Source organism: Chlamydotis macqueenii, chromosome 6, assembly GCF_036417535.1.
Source record: "Chlamydotis macqueenii isolate bChlMac1 chromosome 6, bChlMac1.mat, whole genome shotgun sequence".
In the NCBI taxonomy this organism is placed as follows: Eukaryota; Metazoa; Chordata; class Aves; order Otidiformes; family Otididae; genus Chlamydotis; species Chlamydotis macqueenii.
This window is the reverse complement of record NC_141561.1, coordinates 20,224,488-20,245,097: the sequence shown is the minus strand read 5'-3', so window position 1 is coordinate 20,245,097 and position 20,610 is coordinate 20,224,488. Positions and strand designations below refer to the sequence as shown.

Here is a 20,610-nt window from a genome sequence, read left to right as displayed (position 1 = left end):
AGGAACTACAGTATCAGTCTTTAATATCTGTATTTCTGTCATGAGATCAAAGTTGCTATTCAAAAGCAAGCATGGTTTACATGGAATGCTCACGATAATTGATTCCCACAGATGTTTTTACTGAATCTGCATTTAGAGAAAATGTTTGAAATTTGACTTGAGAGATCACATGTGCATATGAGTGTACTGAAATGTTCTTGTAAGTTTATTAAATAACAAACAGGTATCAAAGATTTTTTTTCCTTTTTTGACAGTCTTTAGTAGTTCTTTCAGAAATCTTCATTGCAGAGTACTACAACATAAGAAAAAGTCCAAAACCATAAACATGTAAAGCTGAATGTTCTAAGCCTAAGCAGCTAAACTGTAGTTAGTTACAAACATCAATTCAAACAGGAAAGGTAGAAAAACATTAAGAACAGGGATAACAGCAAAATACATTTCCTCCAAACATTTGATCCTGACCTCAAGTTAGCATGGTGGGCATCTCTCATTTTTCAAAGAATAAAACTGAAAATCAACTTAATTTATATCTGATAAATTATGCCCTGTGTGCTACCATCTTGATTTCAATCATATGCACAGTGTCCTAGCTCTCTTAGTTTTATTTTTCCCTACAACTTTCTGCTGACCCCACCCAGCCCAGCATCATGCATAACTCTCTACAGCTACCCTGTCCTCATATATTGATTGATACTTACATTCAGATACAGTTAATATTGGGGGATTGTCCACAATTAGTTCACATAGATTACTAGAGAGCTCACGAGGCTACACTAATATCTGAAAGTCACCCTTCTTCTATATCAGATTTTTTAATTTCTGCATATCCATATGCCAACAAGCCACCAAAGAGAAGGGACCAAGTGATGAATCTGGTCCTCAAGTACATTATACAAGCATAAACCATATATTTTTTCATAACCTAATTTCTGGTAAAAAAAAAAACAAAAACAAAAAACAACCCACAAACCCTAGCATTGCTTACATTTCTACCAATACAAGTACTACAATTTTAAATACAGTTGAGCAAAATTTAATTCCAGAAGTCATTGAAGAAGTTCCTCCTTTACCCCATGCATACTTTTAAGAAAGGCTGTACACTGTTGCTATTAATAGTACTCACTGTTTTTTCCCAGTGCTGCTGATGCACAGTTCACCAACACAGATAGGTAAAGAGAGCATCAGAGGAAATGGTGTCTAGTCCGTAAGGACATGTAACTAACCAGTACTTACCAGCCTGTCAATACTACTGCTTTCTTGGCACCATTCTTTCACCTGTTCTATTTTTTTTTCTAGTACTTATTAAAAAAAAAAAACCACCCCATAATTGGCTCTTTAAGGTAACATTCACTATTATTATTGTACATGCAGCAAACATAAGAACTTACGTACCACATAGGCACGGGGTAAATATCTTTGATCTTAACAGATGATCAGTACAGCAATAAATTAAGCTATTGAATGAAAAGTAAACAAATACAAACCTTGCAAGCAGCACAGCTGTTAAACAAAGGAGCAAAAAAAAAAACCCTGAAGAAATTATATGAAAGATCAGTTGCCTTTTCAGAAATCCAGTGAGTACCTGATTTGTCATGCTCTTTGCAACAAGAAAGGTCATTCATTATTTGCCTTTTTGCTCTGTCATAGCTAATGTGGAGTTCAAAATTTTGGTGCATATTTTTGCTGATAAATTAAAATGTACTTATTCTCCAAGTGACATGAACTTCAGCTGCATCAAAGAAAACAGTGTTCTGCAAACAATCCACCTACGTCTTCACATACAGATTTGCAAAAGAGTTCTAGAAGAGAATGCTCACTGGTCCCTGTTTCCAAAACAATCTTGTGAAAAAAGAAAGCCCAGATATCCCTGCACACAACTGAATAGCCCAATATCAGGTTAGAGTGTTATGCCCCTTTTCATCCAGTATCACCCAAAAGAAAAGATAGATCCCTGCTTAGCAGTATCTTCCCCAAATTACTTTGTAGCTTGTCAATTATGGTTCATTTCTGGAAGATGCAGGTGTGGATTTGAATGCATTCAGGCTGAGGAAAAAAACAGTAACGAAGTTTCTCATCTTCTTAGGAAGTGCTCTCAACTATAATAAACAAGTACATGTCTATCATTGGTAAAAGAGAAAATCCTATTACGTTAAGAGTCCACCCACAGAAGAGGGATCAGTGCTTTGGATTCTCAGTGCATGCAGCTACCTATACTCTAAAGAAGCTCAGAAATTCAGACATCTTAACTGTGCTAATATCTCAATTTCAGCAAGGTGGAAACGCCAGTGAAATGCAAGATGACTGAATTTCTCTTCACATATTTTGCAGAGACATAAGCTCTGTTTTCTAAGCTACAAACACAGTCTAATATTAGTTTAAAAGTTGCAGCTGCAGAGAACCATCAAATTGTTTTTCTGAGTTGCAAATGCCTTTATAATCACCTTCAGTGTAGCAGCAGGCCTGCAATAAAACGCTTAGTAGAATCATTGACTTAAGGGAGCCATACCAACAGAATGTCACAGCTGGCAATGAAAATCATGACAGTAGAAAGCAAGCACCAAGAATTATTTTAAACAAATTTCTCAAGACGTGTCAAACAAGGGAAGGTAAGAATTTTGTCACTGAGCAGAGAGATGTCCTTTCAGGTAGATCACCTTCTGAAGAGAGGTCCTGGAAGAATCCTGAAGTTGTCACTAAAAATGAAAATCAGCATTTCTTACACATAAATTGTTAAGCCTTAGTTAGGAGCAATTTTAAGACAGTGACAGAATCTGCTTTATTTTGCCTCCTTGTGATAATAATAATAACAGATAATAGATAATAATTCTGGTGAAGTTATTGAGCAATTGAAGCTGGAGATTACGCTTTCATTCAATGTTGAGACACAAAGTCAGAAAGTCATACACAATGAGAAGTCACGCAAGCTCTCCTTTATTTAGAGCTTGTTGTATATGTTTATATTCAGCCTGTCTGTGTAAGGTGTCTGTCAGACAATAGACTATTTCAATCTCTACAGTCTTCCTACCATATCTCTTATTGATCTTCTTATACCAGCTCAAGCAGAATTTGTCTTAACATCTGGCCAGGCAGGTAGCTGTGTCCCATGATAAGAGATGCAGTGCTTAAATGTCATTGCATGATGTAACCAGAGAGACACTGGAGTGGAAGAAATACGCCTTTGTCTGATGATCAGATAGTTTCTATCTAACAGTTAAGTGACATGAATAAACAAAGATGGCACCAAAGATAGTCCTCTTATACAGCTAGAACAATAGGGAAAATACTGAAGGTCGGCCATCAATCACTCACATCAGTATTTCTGCTACATACTGAATATGTAGCGATATAGTGTTAAGCATGAGTCTAAAAAAATCTGTATTTGTAACCTAACATCTTTCATCTATTAGCATGAGTATTAACACTTCCCCTAGGCTACCAGGGATTAGTGCTAAGAAAGGCCTCACTTGTAAATAGATTAGATAAAAAAGGGTAACATGTAAATGTTTTTATCATTCACTAAGTGCTATGGATTAAAATATAATAGGAAAAGTTCAGTACAAACTGGAAGATATAGGAGAGCCATTTCAAATATTTGCATTTATCAAGTGAATGACTATTTTTGCTATTTTAACCTACTAACATACAGTTCTCACCAGATACTTCCATATACAAGACAGAAAAAAAAAAAAAAAACATTTTGCAACAATTTAAAATTCTAAATGAATGCAGATCACTCTATAGAGAGTGAAAAGATACATTCCCTAATCATCTATCACTAAAACTAGGCTAAATATAATTAATTTAAATCTGCTTAAAAATTATTTTTAAAAAAATCTAATACCAAGATGCAAGTAATACAAGATATTCTAATAAACATGATATTTCATTCTAGTGGCATGATATGGCAAGAGAACAAGAAGATTTTCTTACAGCAAACACAAAGGCTGGACAATGATCAACACAGGAGCTATTTTAAGTCTAAATTACCTTTATTAAGCACAAAATGTGGTTGTTTTTTTTTTTAATCAGCATTTTTATCAGACTGCTCCTAAAAGCAAGACTGAATGTTATTACTGCTAATCATTGGTTATTCTTAAATTTAATCCACCCCACATTCTGAAGATAACAGTAGGAATTTTCTTTAAAATCCCTGTTCATAAGGGAGGTACCACAATCATCAAAGAACTCCTCTGCGAGAACACCAGTTCAGCATGATCATGCACTGACACCTAGTGAATATCTGCAGTTAGGAAATCCCGTTGCTTACCTTCTCATTGCCCATGCAGGACAAATGTTACCAATATATTCATGCTGACAAGATGTTTCACATATGGGCTATGTTTCCCTTCTAATTAGAGAGGCATTAGGACGTGCAGTATTTCTTGTACACAAGCATGAGAACACACATACAGTATGTAATATCTGACCTACTCGAAAAACGTGTATGTCCCTGTAAATGAATCACTACCTCGTTTTATTTTTCATCCATAATGACAGCATAGTGACTAGTGCACAGCATGTCAATGAGACCAACCACACAAACAAGTTGTTAGAGACAAGATGTATTTTGCAAACCTCCATCTCCTCTCAGGGAGTCAGCTGGCTCCACACACAGCACAATTGTTTTGTTTCCATTATGTAGCAGATGGTGATGGAGATGATCTGAAAAGCCCTTAAACATGAACAGCACATGCTGAGGAACAGTGGAGACTGCAACCAGAGGATTTATAGCTGAGAACAATCTGCGGTCAGTGATTATGCTATCGCATTGTCATTCCTCCTAATGAATTTCAACAGAGATGCAGAAGCTAGCTGTTCGACCTATTCATCCAGCGTCACGCACAATCACCAGCCCCACATCCTCTCCATACAGAATGGAAAATACCTGACACTGCACCTCGCAACTCTTCTTATTCTTTAATTGCATTTAAGGGATCCTTCTCCTGAACTTTACACATTTCTCAAGCATAAAGCCCAAGCTAGCAACCATCCTGTCTCTTGAATTTTCAGGGTGCACTGGACAAATTATTCAGTGAAATAATTTGCACTGCCTAGTATTACAATCAAAGCCAAAAAACCAAAGATGAAAATAAAACTTCAAGCTTTTACAAATGGGTTGAGGTTGTGTTGGGAGGCGAGGGAGGAGGGGGTATGTAATGCAGTGCCAGATGCTATCAGTCGCCGTAAATCTTTGCACACTCATGTTCAAAATTCTAATTTTCATACTCTGACATTCTTGAATTCCCAAACATATGGATGCTCCAGAATCACATACAGAATTCTGAATGACACACTACTGCAGGCTATAAGCTTTTTTCCAACATTAGCACTGACTTGAAAGCTGTTCCTCATGAGAAGGATGACACAGAGATCTAAACTACAGGCACCTATCATGTTCAATCCATCTCCTAGAAGGCCATTGTGGGGGGGAAGATAGAAGACGGGGGGAGGGGGGAACAAAAAAAAAAAAAAACCACACCAAAAAACAACCAGTCATTTCAGAACTTCTAGCTTCACTTGAAAAAAATGATAGTGTCACACACTTCAATGCATCCAGGGTATTCACGTCTTGGTAGGAGTGGTTTCAATTGCAGAGACCACTGCGGTGTTTTTTCATTTTCATGATTCCATAATAATAATCCTATGTGTGTGTGGTGACAATGGCAGGAGAGACAGAGGTCTCCAAGCCCCAATCAGATGAAGACCAGCAGGTCACTGGCAGCAGACTTTAGAAATGGTTTAAAAACAAATTTGGAAGGTAAACTGCCTTTCAGATGTCATGAAGATATCTTTCTTAGTTCTATATTTAGAGGATTTTATGATATAAACAGTAATTGCCTGGTTTACCTATGCTGTTTGTTTCATTCATTCCCATTTTCTTTTTCACAAGTTATGGAAAAAAAACCAAAACCATAACCAACCAATCACAAGCCACCAAACTTGAAACTAATGAGGGGGGTGTGGAGGGAACTCAACAAATCTGAATTGGCCTCTTTTTTTTGGAACAAGTGCTCAAAAAGAAAAACAACAACACAGAAAACCTATCTAGTTTAGAAAAAGTGACCCATGCCCTAAGCCTAGTTACTCTATCAAGGCTTCTCCTACAACTATTGCTTCAGGATACATCCCAAACATCCCATACCCGTCATGTATTCATCTGAGAAGGTGAGGGATAGACACACATACAAAACCACACAAGATTATTCCCACTGTTAACAAATTTTAGTTTGTGAATCGGGTACAGTATTTTTAGATTCTTTAGTTAAAATCTGTAAGTCCATTTCAAAAGTAAATATTTTATGAATGCATCTTTGAAACAAGTCCAAGCTAAAGTAAACACTAGCAAAAGCCAATGAAAACCTGAGCAACTTCAGCTCTCATTACTTTTTATATGTATATACAATGTTCACAAGTATACACACATACAAATTTATATGCATATACAATGGCCTCCTGTTTGTCAAGGCTCCACCTGGAAGATGACATGTTTTCCATGCTCCAGTAAGCCTTTACAAATGTTCCACCATCTCTTATACTATGTCAAAAATTAGAACAGGTAACTGTATTCTTGTCAAGTAGGAATTCACATTTACATGTGATCTTATGAGCAAAATACAGATTATTAAGGGGAGGGATGGGATGGGGAGACAGCAGGGTGCCTGAGTGGCTTTCATGGATCAAAATTTCTTCTGTGATAAAGAAAATTTATACCCCCTCAAACCATACACAGTATTCTGCTTTGCAGATCAAAAATCCTTGTTGCCATGGGAACTGCAAAAAAAGCCAGTCATGACATCGCAAGGCTGTAACAGAAACATGTCTGCTGGGAAATTACCAGTAGACCAAGTTTTCATATAAAAAATGCTTGGATATTTTCAACCTCAAAAGGAAATGCTCCCTCAATTCTTACTTCCAACCTCTCCTGCCACAAATATTTTGTAAGTTTGCACCAAAATCTGCTCATATATTGTTTATACAATATAAGGTAAGCAACTTAGTGTTTAAGATGTACTGTAAACAATGCAAGAATAAGAACTTGTGTATATGTCTTTTCCAGACACACTTGGTACAAAGTGTGCACTAGTGATTTACATTGCTCAGTCCATCTACACATAGGACAATAAACAGACCTAAAAAAAAAATTACAACAAAAAAAAAGGCAATGTGTATGGTCTAAGACAGACTGTATAAAAAAAAAAAGATTTATAATGCAATTGTTTGAAACAATATTTCAAGGTTAATTATACATCCAATTTGCCCTTTGTATCTGTGTTCTCACCAGGTAAAAAAAAGTAACATTTGATTGCTAAAATAGAATATCATGCCTTTTGAGAAAGCTGTTGGCACTTCAAAGCAAAGTGAAAAATCAGTGTCAAACCTAGCATCATGCAATTCCCACAGTTCCCAACAGCGTGAATAAAAAAGCCCAACACACGGATCAAAGGATCCATGGAATAACATGGAATTCATACTATCAAACATACTTTTTTCAGCACCCCATTATAATCTTACAGAGGTGCTAAATTTATTTTCATGTCAAACATCTATATGATATAACATGTCTCAAGAACACTGCAATGAAAAGTACTACATAGAAATGCTGTTAAAATGATGTGACCTCTAGGCCATATGCTGATCTGTAACACAACAACGAAGTTGGGAAGAACTCTAGAGAAAACAGTTTTGTAGAACAGTATCTGCAAAATTCCTTCTGCATGTCAAAGCAGTCTCAATATATATATTTTAATACATTTTTATTTTAATAAAATACATTTTTATACATTGTAACTACTTAAGATTATGACAAACTATGTGTAAAAGAAACCTTGGAAACTAAGTACTAGTCTTATAGGCAGACTGGTTCATGGTTCCAGAAGGCTTTGCTGCACCGTTAATTAGGAAATACATTCTTTTTAATCTGTTCTTAAATATGTTATTTTTTATTTGTTCTAAAATACATTATTTTCTATCTGTTTTAACAACACTTGCTTATCAGACAGCACATTATATAGAACATAGTACCACTAAAACTAGTTAGTTTTGATTAACTCTTCATTTCATACCCCTCCCCTGCAGATTAGGGCAGGTACCTACAAGCGGGCCATGACCACTCTCCTTTTTGACCTAGCCTGCACACCCTGGCACGGAACTGCACAGATCTTGTGAAATGCTTGGATACATCATCAAATAACTGAGGATATTCAGAGTAATGGAAGGCGCTTCCAATGGAGAGTGTACTTACCTGGGAAATGCAACAGGCTTTTCTTTTTACCTGTCAAAGCCGTATAGTACATAAGATGATGAGAGAGGAGAGGGAGGAAGGATGCCCGCATCTTTATTATGGCTTTGAAGAACTGCAAATGTATTTAAATTGGGCTCAAGAAGTCAAGCAATTTACAACAACAAAGCAAAACATTTAGATGCACAATACTTTCAAAAGTCAAATTTTGTATTCATAATAGTGTGGCATTATTCATTTAACAAGTTTTTAGAATCAGCAAAAAAAAAGTATCTTTTCCTCAGAGGTGACTGGTGAGGAAAAGAGGCTGTGCAGTAAGAAAGTAATATAATACAACAAGGTATACTACAAACAGTAAAAACCAAAAGAAAATATGTAACCTTCTAGATCATTTTAGCTGCATATATCAGTCCTTCACTTAACACTGCATTTATTTGATGAGTTGTTATTTCAGTAATACGAATACTCTGCATTTCTCAGATTCATACAAACCTTAGGCAGACATCTTTGCTGCCAGGAATGTCCAGCTCTCCTACTCCTCTGTTTCATTGTTTCTCCAAATTAGTCACCCTCAACACCTGTAGAAGATTCCTCTATTTCTATTCAGCTGTTTAGAAAAGAAATCAAACCACAGTTCAGCCCCATTCACACCCCTCTCCACTAAACAAATAATCAGTGTATTACATTAGTGCTGGAACATCTGCCACTGATTGAAGTGAGCTGCTACTTCTACCACTGTACTATGAGTGTGACAAATACCAAACCAGGCTGTGTTCTGATCTGTAGCCTCTCTACAAGGCCATTTGTTTCCAAAGTACAACAATTTACAATAGTGGATGTGTGTTGTAACAACACAATTACAACCTCCTGCATTTGCTTATTGCTTATTTGCCCCTCTAGCCATTGCTATGCAATCACAAAGGCAGGAAATAATTTGAAATTGTCATTAGAACAACCTGATAGAATCCAAAATCTAAACAGTAAGGTACAAGACACAAAACCGATAAAGTCACAGTAATGTAGCATTGCATGGTGCAAAGACTTGTCAGCCTGTTATGCAAGTAAGGGTCCCCACAGAGTGAAGAAGCCAGCCTACATTCAAGTGCTTTATATTTCAGAAATCTGAGACTATCTAACTCGAATTGCAAATAGATTTCTCTAGGTTCAACCAAACTCACACCACATGCTGCAGAAAGTTTGTTTATTTCATGGTAAAAGCTAGATAGATCTAAAGAGTTCCATGTAAGATATCTAAGAATTTTTTTTATAAAAAGGATGCTTAGCCACAAAGATAAATAGAAGCAATCGCTATAAGTTCTCTGGTTTTCCTGCTCTTTATTGCATTCTCTACCTTAAAAAAAAAATGATAGATGAGATTTTTAATGACTTCTCAACTAGCGAGGTAAGTTGCTGGGCTAGCCTGAACTATGCTTCATCCAATAAACATAGAAATAATGTATTAAAACAAAAGCCGCAGTTAAGAACAGGCATACAGAAAGGGCAGACCTTTCCTTACAGTCAATTTTTAAAAGCAGTATTTTACAGATCACAATTACTACAGCTTCCATTCCTCTGAGGAGACTAAACAGCACAAAAATCATCCTGGAGTCACCTGAGGGTATGCCACTCTAGCATCTTCATCCTTGTGTCTTTATTTACTTTACCACTTCCCAGAATAAAGGTATTAAAATTCACAAACTTGTTAGAGCTTTATTATTTCCACACCTCCAGTTTGCACACTGATGAAACAAAGGCAACAAATGCGGATGTGCAATCCTTTGTGGTGGAGTTTCGCTAACAAATCTTCCCCCAGTAAAACACACCCTTATTCAGAACACTGCAAAATCAGCTGGGTACAATTCACTGGTATAAGTGAAAGAACATGGGAAACTGAGCACATCATTCATCCTGAAGCAACCTGTTTATTCTTTAGCTCTACCAGTCTGTGCCAGCCGCTGTCCAGCAGCCTGTCTTTCCTGTCTACTAAGACCAGAAGGGGTTTCCAGAAAAACAGGAACTGGTGTATCTGTTGCTCCAGAGTTTGCTGTGCTAAGCAGATTCAGAACACTGTTTCTGACACAGGACCAGCCCAGTCTTGCAGCAGCACAGGATTTATCCAGAACCACAGTGTACACAGAAACCCCATTAAACGTTTCCCACGTGTTCCGCTATCCCAGCGGACAGCTGTGGCTACGCCGGCTATCACCGGCTGCCCTCACACCGCTCAGCCACCACCTGCGCAGCGAGGTGGGCTGGCTTGGACACCCACCTGCACGCCAGCACTCCCGCTCCCCGGGCCGGTACCCCATGGCAGACCCTCTGCCACCAAGGGGCTCGGGGCTGCTTGGCGCACCTGGGAGCAAAGGTGCTGGAGCACCTGCAAAGAGCTAAAGCCCACAGAGCCCTAAAGGCGTACTGCAGGCCACCTGGCCTCAGCCCTGTAGGCCTCAGGTGTCACAAACACCAGGACGGGCAGCTTTATGGGCAAGGATCCAGTAAATCTTTAATTTGCAGACAGCTGCTCTCCCTGGGTAACTTACAAACCCACGTACCACTGGAGCTTGTTCTCTTCCTCACTAAGAAACCCCCCGCTCCCGGGCTCACAACGTGTGCACCTTTGCTCCGCAGCCTCCTCTGCGGTTAGAAACACCCAACGCGCTTGCGAGTCCTCACCTGAAAAACCGGTGCTTCCGCTAATCCTGCCGCCGCCCGGCTGATCGGTCCCTACGCCGGCCCTCACGGACAACGCAAGTAGCGGGAACGCTCGGCCCCCAGCTCTTCACCGCCACCGCCGGCCCCTGCAAACGGCTCCTCCCGAGCTCCGGGGCCGGTGACAGCCAGCGGCTCCCGCAGGCCGCTGCCGCCCCCCGCGCCGCCCTCGCCAGCCGTTGGGCCGGGGCCGCCGCGCGCCGCCTTCCCCACCCGCGCCGCGCGCACCCCCCCCCCGCCGCCTCCCGCAGCACCAGCAGCCGGCGGAGCGCGCCTGGCACGCCACGCCCGCAGCCGCAGCCACTCCGCCCTTCCCCGCGCACCTCCCCGGCGGCCGCTGGGCTCGGCGTGGGCGCTCGCTACCCGCCCGCCGCTCCATCCCTCGCTCCCGAGCGGAGGGCAGGGCCGGGCCGGGCCGGGCGGCGACGTTGTGCCAAAGCCCGGGAGCTGCGGTCCGGGGGAGGCGAGCGGCGAGCGCCCGCTTTGTGCCGCTCGCCTCGCCGGGGAGGGGGCCCGGGGAGACCCAGCCTCACAGGAACAGCGGGCAGGGAAGGGCCGGTGTGGCTGCGTGGAACCGCGTTTCTCGCGTTCCTCTGTCCGGCCCCGTGGCCGCGGGGGCCCCTCTGTAACCGCGTGGGTAAAACGCAGGAGGTTGCCGTGGTGAAAACCAGTGCGTAACTGGTTTTCAGTGTGTTAGCAGGTGTTTTTAGTAAATCTACCGATATGTAAAAGAAAAGGGGGGGGGGGGGGAAACCTAAGGAAAATATACCTGCTTGTCTTAATTTTTTTAATTTGTACTGGTCTTCTTTTAAGTATAAATCCCTGCAAGAACCATACTGATTATTTTCTGCATGCTCTAATTGATATAAATATAGCATTATATATCTGTGTTTTCTTTAATACCTTTCCCTTCACAAAACCAACGAAACGGCCATAATGTTGGTCCTTCAATTCCAGAAAGTCAGATTCTCTCATCTCTGCCTATCCTGGACTACAGGCTGACAACTGTTCTTTCATAAGCAGAGATAAAAAATGCAACTGCAGCCTAAGAGCTTGCTACATTAGTATAGCAATACTCTTTTTTCAGAGTAAACAATCTCAACAGAGAGTTCATAGTTGAAAATTCCTGGGAGAAGAGATGAAGGGCACCATCCTATGGCTCCCATTTGAAAGTGTCTCTCCAGGGTCCACACCCAAAGTTAGGACTTAAACATCACCTACATGATTGGGTAGGTCTAGCTTTCCTGATCCTCTGCAGAGATATATGTCTGCACATATATATGTGATTATTGGACTTCGTGCATGCTTTCCTTAGCTTTTGATGTGTACAGTGTATCCTACCTTCAAGGCATTGCTTTACAACAATTTCTTCAAGGAAATTTCTTAGAAATAGCACTCAAATGTGATCGCTACCTAAAAATTTGGCTCTACTGCTTTCAGTATCGCAAATGCCATTTTATTCAGAGCCAATTTTAACATGTTTTAGAGGATTAGAGATGGCTTTGCAACAATGTAAATGAAATCTTATTTCAATGCATTGAGATAGTCATATGTTATAGCCAAAAGAAAGCCTAACGACAATTTCTTTTCAGGAAACTGCTTTGTGTGTCGAAGTATAGGAAGCCCTGCTAGGGGAAAAAGAAATACTTTGAGACCAGGCATTTTTCCAACATACTTTCCAAGCAACTCATGAGGGATTCTGTAAAGTAGAGATAGAGTAGGTCATTTGCATGACAAGACTGACACAATAAATACTTATTTATATAATTTCCCCCCAAATTCTAAATTCTTCTCAGTTCCACTACCACCACTCTTGCAATTCCTGTTCTGCACCTACCTTCTCTATTGTGGTATCAGCCCTTCCATGGGCAGGTACCCATCACTCGATGTGTATGCCAGCTCCCTGACAGTGAAAAATACAGTCTAAATTCACCACAGAAGTTTACAATTCTAGTATTTTTCACATTATAATTGCATTCAGCACCCTAAGATTAAAAAAAAAACCCTACAAATTTGACGCTTTACCAAAACTTCCAGCGAAGTTTTTGCTGACTTCTACCCATCATGTCTTAAAGCAAAATAATAAATTATATTTTACAAATTCTGTAGCAAACATAAGACAAAGATAATTCTTCACTTCAAATGTAAAATAGCATTGAAATTATACATACTGGTTTGCAGCCTTGATAGCTAGATAGTTTCTTTAATATCTGTTTTTCTAGTTGTCTCAGAATACCTGACATGAAAAAGCGGTTTAAGTATCATGCACACATAAACATTATCCTACTATAGAATAGTTTTAAATAGGATTAATACCCTGAAGAGTGTAAGTGCAAATTGTATTAAAGATCTTTCAATTTTTTTTTTACTTTTCGTAACTCTATTATATTGAGTTTTAATCACTACTCCTTATTTCTAACATTTTATATATTCATATTTTATTTTTATTGCACCTCTTGATAGCCAATACTTTTTAGTGATTAAAACAAAGACAGAACAATTAAATACAATAAAAAATGAAATCTTTATTCTTTTGGCTCAACTGTAATGTGGTTTACTGTTCTTTATGGTAATAGCATTTTCCTGCATGCAGTTCACCGACACACAAGTCAATATTTTTGTAAAAGGAGGAGTCAACATCGAATTTTTCTTTGTGTAAGAAACACAAAATGTCCCGATGTGATCAATTATACAAGTTTGCTATTTAATTCCTGTGGAAAAAAAAAAACATTGTGGATCCCATATTATATTTAGAACAGTTCTAGTGCAGCATGAATCAACAAGAATAAGAATAGTCTATGTAAACAAACACTGGTAAAGATTTCATGAATAAAAAGACTACCTTGAAACTTCTGATGCAGGCAGTGCTACAATTTTAAACAAATCTTCCCCACCACATTTCAATAACAAGTTATATCTATTTGGAAGCAAGTGCATTTTGGACTCAGTTTGAAACTTATTTCACATTAAAATGTGTGCAAAAATACAGTACTAATAAAAAAGCAGAAACCTAAAGCTACCCCATTCTTTCCTTTGTTTCTTATTTTGTGAAGTTCTTGAATTAAAAAGTGCTATGGATATAAAGTAACAAAAGTGACAGTGACAGCAACCTGAAGATAGTTCTTATTTCTTATTTTATGTACAAAATGCTGAAAAATAAAATAAAATGGTATTTTTTACAATATTTATATTTTCTTAGAAAATTCTATCCATGTGTTTTTCAACAGATTAAGCAGTTTGCAACATATCCTGTACAGTCTGACTATACACCGTACAGTAGTCACTTAAAATTTCAGAATGCAAAGCAAGAAGCTCTTAAATAGCTGCAAACTATTGCTTGATGTCATGAAAGAAGGATGACCGATTGAACAATCTGTTTCACTTAACCACTGAGATATGGCTTCCCATATTAGACTTTTAACAGTGGAAGGAGTAAAATTACAGCAGCAAAGGCAAGATAAACATGCATCAGTGATAGCTTCCAAACTATCTATAATGGTACAGAATACTTCATATCAGCTGTTGAAAGCTTGCAAACTACACTTACTGTGGTACATATTTGATGCAATAAATATTGTGCACAGGTCATTATTTGTTTGCTCAAACATGCACCACGGGATAAAATAACTATTTACATAGACGGTACTTTTTTAATCAACACATACAATGTCAACCTTGCTGAGAGCAGAAGATGGCTAAACGATACTGCAGGGTGAAGCAGAAAAACTTCATAATCCTTAAGTTTTGTGGGGGTTTGGTAAATTCAGTTTCCCAAGTTCAGGTAAGCAGTTTTCTACAGAAGAATACTTAAAAATGGACTCTATGTCCCTCAGTAATTTTTTTTATGCAGAGTTCGTTCAACTACAGTTAAATGACTTATGAAAAAATAAAACATCTGTTCTATTATTGTAGACTCTATGGAACTTTACAGGCACATTAAGATTTGTCTGGATGAGATACTAGATGGATACTGTTATTAAGCACCTCAAAATATAGAGCCACCCTGAAACATGGAAGTAGTCAGACTCTGCTGCTTTGTGCGACGTCATGTTTTTCCATGCATGAACTACAAGTGCAGCATGCCTTCATGCAAATCACTTCTGTCTGTACATTATAGAGAATCCGAGAGTAGAACACCTGGTTCTCGTACCCCCTTCCCCAACATAAAACCCATTTACAAAAATAGTCACATATAATAGTAAACAACCTGTGAATTAAAAAATGATAAGTTCACCAACACTGATTTTTGTAAAAATATGGCAAATGTGGCTGTTGAAATGCAAACAGTGGATACAATTTTTGTACTGCGTGTTTCATGTTAAACACAGAGATTCATAGGTTCGCACCTTTTTTTTCACCTAGTCCCTACAGTCTGATTGGCCATTTTATCTTCTCTTCAGCAGTGTCAGCTGGTAATAAAAACAACAACCTCCTGTCAAGATGTTACCCTGTTTTACAGAGTTGCAGTTTGACGACGAGGGGTCACTGTCTTGTTATAGGCACTGACCTTTTATATATATATAATTATATATATATTTATATATGTAAAAACTGTCAGTTTGGCATGTACCTCCTACAGGAGTCCTGTTGACACAACACATACTTTCTCAGGCTGTAAACAGTTTATCACAAACAGAATTCTGTGTTACTTTTTACTTTCCCTGCTGTCTTTACCTTTATCTTCTTTTTCTGATTTGTCTTTTTCATATTTATCCTTGTCTGGCTTTGTTACACTATCATAGGATGGTGGGGAAGTTGTGGATGGGGTCATATCTGTTTTTTCTGGAGTAGAGTTCTCATTTAGTTTATCCATAATCATATCTTCTTTCATGGGCAAGTCATCCTCTTCTTTACCTTTATCCTGATTAAATATACATGAAACTTTTTTGACTTTTTGCCTTAAAAGGTGACGTCTGAAAGCACGCTGAATAATGACAGCAGATACCTCCTCCTGTTTCCGTTTTAATGTGGTTGTAATTGGTTCATAGGAGACTTTAGAAGGATTGGCTGCCATAAACCGATCTTCCATCTGTATTCTGAGGGCATCCATCTCCCCGCTTTCCCCCAACACACGCTTTGTGAAAGCAAACAAGATGTCAAGGCAGTGAATTCTGTCACCGCTTACCATGGGCAGATCCATTGCTATTAGCTGGACTTTGTTTGGTTTTGCTATAAGAAGAGGAGGATCTAATGAAGCTGCAAAATCTGATAGCTTACTGAACTCTATGAATTGTGTTGCATCGGGATCAAACTTCTCCCAGACTTCATAGAACATCTCAAAGTCATCCTCGCTTAAGGGTTCAGCGCTTTCTTCAGTAGCAACACTGAAATTCTCCAAAATCACAGCAATGTACATGTTCACCACTACCAGAAACGATATGATAATATAGCTGACAAAGAAGAAAATCCCAACGGAAGGGTTGCCGCAGTCGCCTTTCACAGAGCTCCCCGGATGATCTTTATGGGGGTCGCAGTCTGGCTCCCCACTGTTAAGAATCGGGGCTAGCAAACCATCCCAGCCAGCAGATGTGGTAATTTGAAATAGGCAGATCATGCTGTTGCCAAAGGTTTCAAAGTTGAACATGTCATCAATCCCAACTTCCCTCTTAACATAGGCAAAGTTGGACATGCCAAATATCGCATAGATAAACATGACCAGGAACAGCAGCAGACCAATGTTGAACAAAGCAGGAAGAGACATCATCAAAGCAAAAAGCAGAGTGCGGATTCCCTTAGCGCCTTTAATGAGACGCAGGATGCGACCGATTCTGGCGAGTCGAATGACTCTGAATAGTGTGGGGGACACAAAATATTTCTCTATCATCTCAGCTAAGAACATGCCTGTTGAAAAACAAGTTAAATTAGTAAATATTATTACCTTTAAGAACCACTGCTAAAGATATATCCTACAAACACTGTAGAACTTGAAGAAGAATAGGCTATTTGAAGACATTTTAGATATTAGCCATTCAGTTGTTTTTACAAAACCTTTACAGTTCAGGATGCTTTGGAAACCCATCAATCCCAATAGAAGTTCTGAAGTAATTTGCAGGATAATGAAAAACTGCACCAATGACATTTCTAAAGTATTGATTGTATGACCACATATGCAAACAGACACACAAACACACAACATCAATCTTTTTTAGGAAAAACTGATAACTATGTATGTATTCTAGCAAATGCTTACACAAAAGAATAGCTTTCTGTTTAACTATAACAAAAACAATCTCAGTTAATCTGGAGAAAGATAATATTTATAGTAGTATTAAAATGCCACGTAACCAAGTTATGGTATTAAAAAAAAATATGTATGTTTGAAGAGAACTGCAGCTCCTTAATCACACATGAAATAACATGACCAGAAGTTTAGTATTAATGACACAGCAATTCCAAACATAAACAAACTGATAATAAAAAGGCATCTTAGGACTCACTGAAGAGTAGAAGAATTGAGCATTGTATTATGTGCCTCAAGGCAGAAAAATAACTGCATCCTATTTCCATACAAAAATGGAAAAAACAATTTGCATACTAAGGAGTTCTGACAAGTTAAAATGACAGAATTATTACTCAAGTTCTTTCAGGTTTTGTACTCTAGATAAAGCAAAGATTAATGAAGCCATGTATTTATTACTACATCTGCTTCAGCTCTGCTTCTCCGGTTGCTCACTCTGCCTCAGGCATAAAACCTCCCAGGATCAGACAAAACTGAAGTAAGCTGAGGGTTTTACCCTGCTGTCTGAGGTGTTTGCATGCTAGCCTAACAACAGTCCCACACAGATTTTGCTCTTGGATTTTAGATTGATGGACTCCTTTCCTGCAGCTGCCACTGTTAGTTTATATACAAATTGCCTTTCATGTATAGGTTTGTTTCTATGCTGAGGAATTTCTACTGAATTCAGAATAATGATCTAATTTCAACTAATAGAAAAGTGAGAGTGTATGAAGCCTCTTGCTAAGAAAAATTCTTACCGTACTGTTCAGTTATTTTATGGATAATATGGAATCAGAATAAAGAAAAGTTGTGGTCAGACTTTCTAATGACAATGTTGAACCAAAATATAAATAGACTTTACATGCCAAAAATATTTCTGTTTCCACAGAATTAGCCATTTCAGAAGAAATAATTGTTCTTACCTACTATGGAGAGAATGACAACCACAAAATCAAAAATATTCCAGCCTATAGTGAAGTAGTAATGGCGAAGTGAGATCAATTTCAGGACACACTCTCCAGTGAAAAGTACAATAAATACCAGGTTGATCCAATATAAAATGTTTTCCATGTCTTCACTCTGATCATCTGTTTCTACCATCATTGTGACCATGTTAAGGCAGATAAGTATCATGATACTGATATCAAATGCTTGTTTTGTTACAAAATCAAAGACCATGCCTTGGAATTTGTTCTGTGGAGGGGAAAAAATAAGATTGATTAAAATATGCATTGGGTAAAATTTATTTTTCAAAATTGCTACAAATTATTTACATCTAGTATGAAGGAGATTTCATGTCTTCCATGAAGTCCTCCATTCGCATTAGTTTTCCAGTTTGTACATGTTAACACAGGTTAAACAGAAATGCAACTACTATGTTTATAAACATTAAAGAGATAATTTCAAAATGCGCATGGTGCATTTTTTTAAAAGTGGAAAAGGAAACTTTGCCACTCTGAACCGGTTCACTGTAACCTTTTGTGACACAGACTATTAACTGAATACTTAGCCTGGCAAAATTTGAAAAATTTTTGGGTTGGGGGGGTGAGAGGATGTCAGCAGGCTGAGAATTAATAGCAGTTTATTTGCCAGAAAATTGATAAAGTTTTCAAGCCCCAAGTTCAGTGCTCTTTATGCCACCAAAATAACCTATAAAACAGTACCTTTCATTTTTCAGCTATAGAGAATTTTCTGATGACTGGACTGGCCACTGAGCAGGTTCCACAGTCTAAAGTAGAACTGCAGAGCTGGAATTGCGCTCTGCCCCAGCCAAACCCTGCTCTATAGTGCTAGGGTAGCCCGACCCAGGAGAGCAAACCATTGTATGGATTCTACAACAGGAGTGTGAGGGGCAAAAGGACTTTCTTTCAGGCAATGACACAGTTAACTTGCCCCCACACAGCAGTTTCAGAGTTTTCCTCAATGACTGAAAAAACCTGTGCCCTAAGGCTTTCACGTCATTTGACCAATACACTGCCACAGTTATTTGTTCTAGTCAAACTAGTGTTTCGAAAGAATGCCACATAAAATGTTATTGCCATCAGCAGAGAGAAAACGAGGGGGGAAAAAAGGAAAGGGAAGAGTCTTCCATATTCAGACTACAAAAAAGAAAAAAAAACAAACTTGATTTCAGATGAATAAGGTTTTTCTTATATCACTTGGTTTCTTAGCTTACAACTTAATATGGCGTAAGGCATAACTGAAACAATCCCATTTTTAAATAAATGTAAAAATAACAAGAATATTTTTATTCTTACTGCTGGTCGAGGTATAGGCTTTTGTGGTTTCTTTGAACCCAATTTTTTCATTGCATTGTAGTATTTCTTCTGTTCTTCTGTCATAAAAATGTCTTGACCTCCAAAGTAAAACAAAAAGACAAAAACTGGTTACAATCACATATCTCTATTGATTACTTATAAACAAAGATACTGAACAGTAATACTCACTCCTGTTCACATTATCATCTGTGGGAACAGTTAGGACAGACATAAAAATCCCCTTTTATCATTATTACTCCAGTAACAGTAGAATTGCTTTACATATTCCACTCTCAAAGTTTAGGATGGTTTTTTGAGAGGCTCTTGAACTTGCATTGTTTGTGGGAGACCTCTGCTTTTAATTGGAGAGAGGGGAGGTACAGAGGAAGGAGAGGTGTTTTTCCTTTGTTCTACTAAATTCCATCAGTTATTGCAGAGGCACAAACCAATAAAATATTCCTATCCCCTTCTCTTGTTTTTCCTCTAGAGTAAATTTTGACAAAATTTCAGAACTGACATCTATGATACCAAAGGAGAATTAGAAGGTATCCAGATGGTCATATTTCATGACCTCTTCTCCCTCCAATGGGGCAAGACTTGAAGGAGGAGATCCTGGAACTACTATGTGGAATGAGTAGGAAAAAAAGCCCATTTCTCTCCATCTCAACCCACGTCAGCACATGGATCCAACACACTCCCACCACTCCAATAACACTTTGTGTAGTCAGATACTTTAGTTAAGTTCTACAGCTGGAACACTTTTGAAACAGTGTTGACAAAATACAAAGACTAAAGAGAGTACAAAGAAAGATAATAAAATGTTTATTATTAGAGTCCAGAAATCTACACTGCTGAGCTCTGAGACATGAAGTTAAGAGTTTTTATAGCTACATTTAGCTATTTCAATGCTTAGTATTTTTAGGAGTCTCTTATAGACTTCAGCCCCAAATCCGTGTCTTTCCAAAGATGACATGAGGTATTTCACTAACCATGGACAGACATACGTTGTCACTTGCCCATCAAACCCTCATCAAGCCAGATCATAAGCTTTAGTAATTTAATGTATTTAATATGAAGAACACATATTAATTTATCATAAAATGAAAAAACAATATTTTATGAATAAAGTTATTGTGTGTGGACCAAAAAGAAGCCTTTTTTTAGCTCTCTTTTCAGAATAATGATGA

General features: G+C 38.3%; 2 protein-coding genes across 2 annotated transcripts in view; one reads left to right on the top strand and one right to left on the bottom strand.

The window, feature by feature from the left end:
• The window catches only part of GALNT3 (polypeptide N-acetylgalactosaminyltransferase 3), a 167,290-nt gene that overhangs the window by 123,488 nt on the left and 23,192 nt on the right, over positions 1 to 20,610 (top strand). The gene's annotated exons all lie outside the window — the stretch shown is intronic.
• LOC104480256 (sodium channel protein type 2 subunit alpha-like) overlaps positions 13,454 to 20,610 on the bottom strand; it is a 57,887-nt gene continuing 50,730 nt past the window's right edge. The window contains exons 25-27 of the mRNA XM_086750965.1: positions 19,424 to 19,528; positions 18,089 to 18,359; positions 13,454 to 16,789 (exon numbers count right to left, since the gene is read on the bottom strand). Of these exons, the coding sequence (XP_086607091.1) occupies positions 15,594 to 16,789; positions 18,089 to 18,359; positions 19,424 to 19,528 (1,572 nt within the window). The 3' untranslated portion in view covers positions 13,454 to 15,593. The remainder of the gene's footprint in view (positions 16,790 to 18,088; positions 18,360 to 19,423; positions 19,529 to 20,610) is intronic.